This window comes from Nestor notabilis, unplaced genomic scaffold (genome assembly GCF_000696875.1).
Source record: "Nestor notabilis isolate BGI_N333 unplaced genomic scaffold, ASM69687v1 scaffold32962, whole genome shotgun sequence".
Lineage (NCBI taxonomy): Eukaryota > Metazoa > Chordata > Aves > Psittaciformes > Psittacidae > Nestor > Nestor notabilis.
The window spans coordinates 4706-9274 of NW_009918403.1; the positions used below are offsets into that span (position 1 = coordinate 4706).

At 39.7% G+C, this 4569-nt stretch overlaps 1 protein-coding gene across 1 annotated transcript; it reads right to left on the reverse strand.

Annotated features, from left to right (window-relative positions):
- Positions 1–256: 256 nt before the first annotated feature.
- RPL21 (ribosomal protein L21) lies at positions 257–3938 on the reverse strand. The gene is made up of 5 exons (XM_010009692.1): positions 3848–3938; positions 3217–3278; positions 1994–2106; positions 1196–1346; positions 257–394 (listed from the first exon to the last, which is right to left on the reverse strand). The coding sequence occupies exons 1-5, from the start codon at positions 3912–3914 to the stop codon at positions 305–307; spliced, it is 483 nt and encodes a 160-aa protein (XP_010007994.1). The 5' UTR covers positions 3915–3938; the 3' UTR covers positions 257–304.
- Positions 3939–4569: the final 631 nt, after the last annotated feature.

The following is a 4569-nucleotide window of genomic DNA, read 5'->3' on the forward strand; positions in this document are numbered from 1 at the left end:
TCAAGTGACACTGTACAATTCTTCGTACATGTCCTTAGTTTACTGGTGAAATATTCCACGTTTTTTCACATTGCCTCATGATCATCACTAAGCTTTATCAAGTTTCAGTGTTCCCAGGATTTATGGTGCCTACGAATGACTGAACTGATAAGCAAAAGCTCCAAATGATGTAAATGAACAAGCACCATGTAAGGCAAGTTTCTAAAGCATTTGTTAAAAAAAAATAAATCCCCTAAAGGAATCAGCTACAATTACATACACTTGTCCAAAACCAGATCTTTAATTTACTTCTTTTAAACATGCATTATGCCATGAATTCGTAGGGAATTGGCTCCAGCAGCTCTGGATCTTTGCCATTAGTCCTCACAAAGTGTGCTTCTCTTGGTGGAGCAGGCTGTAAACAAAGACAAAAAAAGAAACCAAACTCATGGCACTAAAATTCAAAAGCAACCTTACAGAAAATTAATTTTGACAACCACTTAACACACTGTTATATAGACATTACAGTGATTTTACCATTCATAGTTTCTTTGCAATGTGCCTCAAAGAACAGCAGTAAAAAATATTACCTGCTTAGAAGCGTACATCTGCAATTTACTAACCCAAACTAACATGAAGGGACCTACCCTGCGCTTCCAGAAGCAACAACTGTTATCTTGCTCTGAAGTCAAGCTATTGTTTTCTTGAGGGTTACTACAGAAATTGTTGCAGCTAAAGTCAGCTAAACCAAAGTCAATACTGATCCTAGAAATCAGCCAAAGCTGCTGCTGCAGGTCAGCAGCAGAACAGGAAGCACCTGTTCCTTTGTACACAGCCAAGGCTGCCATTTCTACCCAGGAACAGCACAGGTCTGTCCAGGCACCAAATGCATCAGACAGCTCAGCACACTGCATGCTGCCACTCTACTTTAAAAGAAAGACCCCAAAAGTAACTTGGGTTCACAGTCCTTATGCAGGAAGTGAGGGTGGGAGCAACAAACACTTCCACACAATCTGCCTTAGACCTGGGTTTTTCAGAATAGGTGGGTTTTTTGGGGAGGGTTTGTCTTTCAAAGACATGAAGAGCGAGCTCACTTTACAGCGTAGTATTGTTGTTCCGGAAGAAGACAACATTTTACTAACTGGTTTGGTTCTAGTTGTTTGCATTATTTTTGTGAACTGAATCAACAATGTGCCAACTAAAATAAAAATATTACCTGGCGTTTCAGTTGAACCCAAATGCCTTTTTCTTTTGCTTCCTTTTTCTTCCTTTCATTCTCCTTCACACGCTGCAGAAAGCTGTCTCTGCTCTTGGAATGTTTAATATGCTCAATACGCACATTGATTCTCTTGGCAAGAATTTTGCCCCTAAGAAAGGAAATCAGTTTTAATCTACTGCACTTGAAAAAAAGGCCACTACAAAGTTAGTTTTATGGCCCTTACAGGAGTAACTCTATAAGCAACATTACAGGTAGTTTTTCTTTAACGAGCAATCACTCAAAATACACTGCTGCTGATGCAAACCAGATATAACGTTGGTAACTGAAAGCTGATTAATACATAACAGTGTGCTGACAATTTCAGATTAAGATTGTGGAGACCATGTAGTTTTAACCTTGTAGCATACAAAGAACTGTGCTACCGCTGTACTCCAGCCCAGTTCCTAGAAAAAAAAACCACCAACTTGTCTTTTTCTGACTAAGCTGTACAAAATCGAGTGAACAGAGCTACAAGCTAATACTTAAAAAGGGCTTCAGGACCAACATTGAGAGTTGGCTAGAATGTCCCGTTAGGCAATGTCGCTTTAAGCGCTGCTCAATAAAAACTGTTTCCTCTGACAGGATCCAAGTCAAATGAGCATCATTTGCTTGGGTTATAAAAAGGATATACACTTTACCCACCTTGAATGACCAATCAAGACAATAGCTGTCTAACTGGCAAAGTGAAAGGAGGGTGCAATTACAGATCAGCTTTCCTAAATACAAAGTTTCAGGAAATGGAATTTCAGTACTTACTTGACCTGCTTGTTAACAATAATGCCCACAGCATGCTGAGTAACATTATATACCCTTCCAGTCTTGCCGTGGTAACACTTGTGGGGCATACCTTTTTGAACAGTACCCATACCCTGACAGGAGGTAAAACAAGAATAAAGTGTAAACTTTAACTTGAGGAAGTGGAAAAAAATAGAAGTATCATCAAAGACACTTCTTTCAGAAGTTATCTGAAGTACAGATTCAAATTACTTGAGATTGATTTAAAAGTACTCACATTTTATTTGTACATTAGAATTCATAGCTATGCATTCTGTATCTGAAGACTACCAAATTTTGTGTGACAATTCTGGTTGCTTTCAGCGTCGGTGAAATGATTGATCACTTTGCTTTCAGCAAGCAATCACATGAGACAATCATCATCAAGCTCCAGTGCATCAAGAGGTGTTAATTTTGAACAGTGCAGCTCTCCAAGAGTCAAACAAAAAGCAAGCAAATTACACACCATCTCCTGTGATTGTTAAAACTCCGCATTTCAAACAAAATAAAAGGATTCCAAGTAGGAATCCTTGGTGAAAGGCTTTCAGGTTCTCTACAACTTAACTTTGAAAATACAGTGGATTTAAAGGACAAATCACAGAAAAGCTATGGAAAATGCTGCTCTGCGTTTTCCCTGTATTAATACACGTGGATGTATCCTTACATTTATTTCCTGGTTTCTAGTTTTAATGTGGCTTCGTAATGACCACCCTATACATACTTATTTTAAGCACAGTCCTACAACAATACAGGGTCACAGACATAACTATCAGCTACACCACCATAAACTATGGCTCTTTTGAGTAGCACCTGCAAGTCAGGCAAAACAGGACATCTACTAAAATGACAGCAGGGGTTCCTTTCAAGGTAGCACTAGTAGGCACCATACAGCAATCCCAGTATTAGATATGCCACCTTCCACTCATGTTTTTCAGCTGCACACAGGAGCAACAAAGCACAGCCAAATGTATTTTTTATATTATATATATATACACACAAAAGTAAAACCCTACATAAACCAGCACGTGACACTGAAGTGTTACTTCTGGTTCAGTAGCACTGTTCCAGTACTGCTTCAAGAGTGAGTAGCAAGCACTTGTATATGACCCAAGTAACAAGAATAACAAAAGACCACATCAAGAAACTGGAGACTGAAAAAAATTACACTGCTTTAGCTTTTAACTACATAGCATTGTAGAAAGTACCTTGATATCAACTATATCACCCTTCTTGTAGATGCGCATATAGGTAGCCAGAGGGACAACTCCTGTTAAAAGACACAGATTTGGATACTTATGAAGCCCACATTTTCACACACACACAAAAATGGGTGAGAGACAATACTTCAAATATAAACTCAATTTCAAAAACCTAACGCTGAGAAATCACACCATTTTTTAGAAGCACTTATTACCTCTTCACATACTCCTAATTTAAAAAAATCCAGCTAACTCAGGAAAAAAATACAGCTTTAATCTCACTCCTGATGCAGAAGCTGGAAAAGCATTGACCTATTTACCACTTTGTTGTGAACACAGCTGTTCTCACTGCACATTGCTAAGAAGCAAAAAAATGTACATTTTAAGTGTAACTCTCAAAATATTTTCTTCACCTTCAAATTAATTCTCAAGCACTGACAGAATCAGTCTTTTTACTCCTGTCAAGCAATCAGAATCCGAGGCATAAGCTGCAAAAGCTGAGTGTACTTGCATTATCATTCACCGGTTTTTAGCCCAAATTGTCAGAAATCCTTTGCCACAAGCCTCTGTTTTACAAATGCTACCTAGGGACTGCTGGCATCCAACAAGCAGTGTTCTTACTGTAAGGTATACTCACCATGCTTGCGAAACGGCCTTGAGAACATGTAACGCGTCCCCCTCCTCTTTCCTTTTGTGTTCGTCATTTTGGCTTGTTACTGCAAAAATGAATGCAAATTATTCAGAACCAGTAGCTGATTAAAAATCTGACAGCAGTTTCAGACATTTCAGAAAAATCAAGAACTTAAACCTATTCAGAATGACATCACTTCCAAATTGCTGGGTCTATTCAAGCAATACCACTAGCTTAGAAATCCACGAAAAACAGTATTTGTAGGACCACAGGGTAACTCAGGTTAGAATGGATGTTAGCAAGATACCTAGCTCAACCTTCTACTTAGAACAAGGTCTACTATGACCAGGCCAGGCTGCGCAGGGATTTGTCCAGTCAGGTCTTGGAACACTTCAAGGATGTAGAGACTCCTGCACAGCTTCCCTGGGCAGCCTGTTTGGAAGCCTTTCTCATGATTTAAAACTTTCCCCGTATATCCAGTGTGAGCTTCTCATTTTGCCTCAAGCCATTTATTTCACGTTTCTGTCTCATGCTCCTGTCAACCACCATGCCTCTGACAAATGCCTTCTGCCGCATGCCCCTATCTTGCTTACGGCGCTATTAGGTGCCCCCAAAGACACCTCTGCTCCTTGCGGACTAAATCCAGTTCCCTCGGCGCCTCCTCACACAGCACCCACAAGGCGTGGTTCCTGCCCATGGCAGCGAATTAGCACTAGATGATTTTAAGG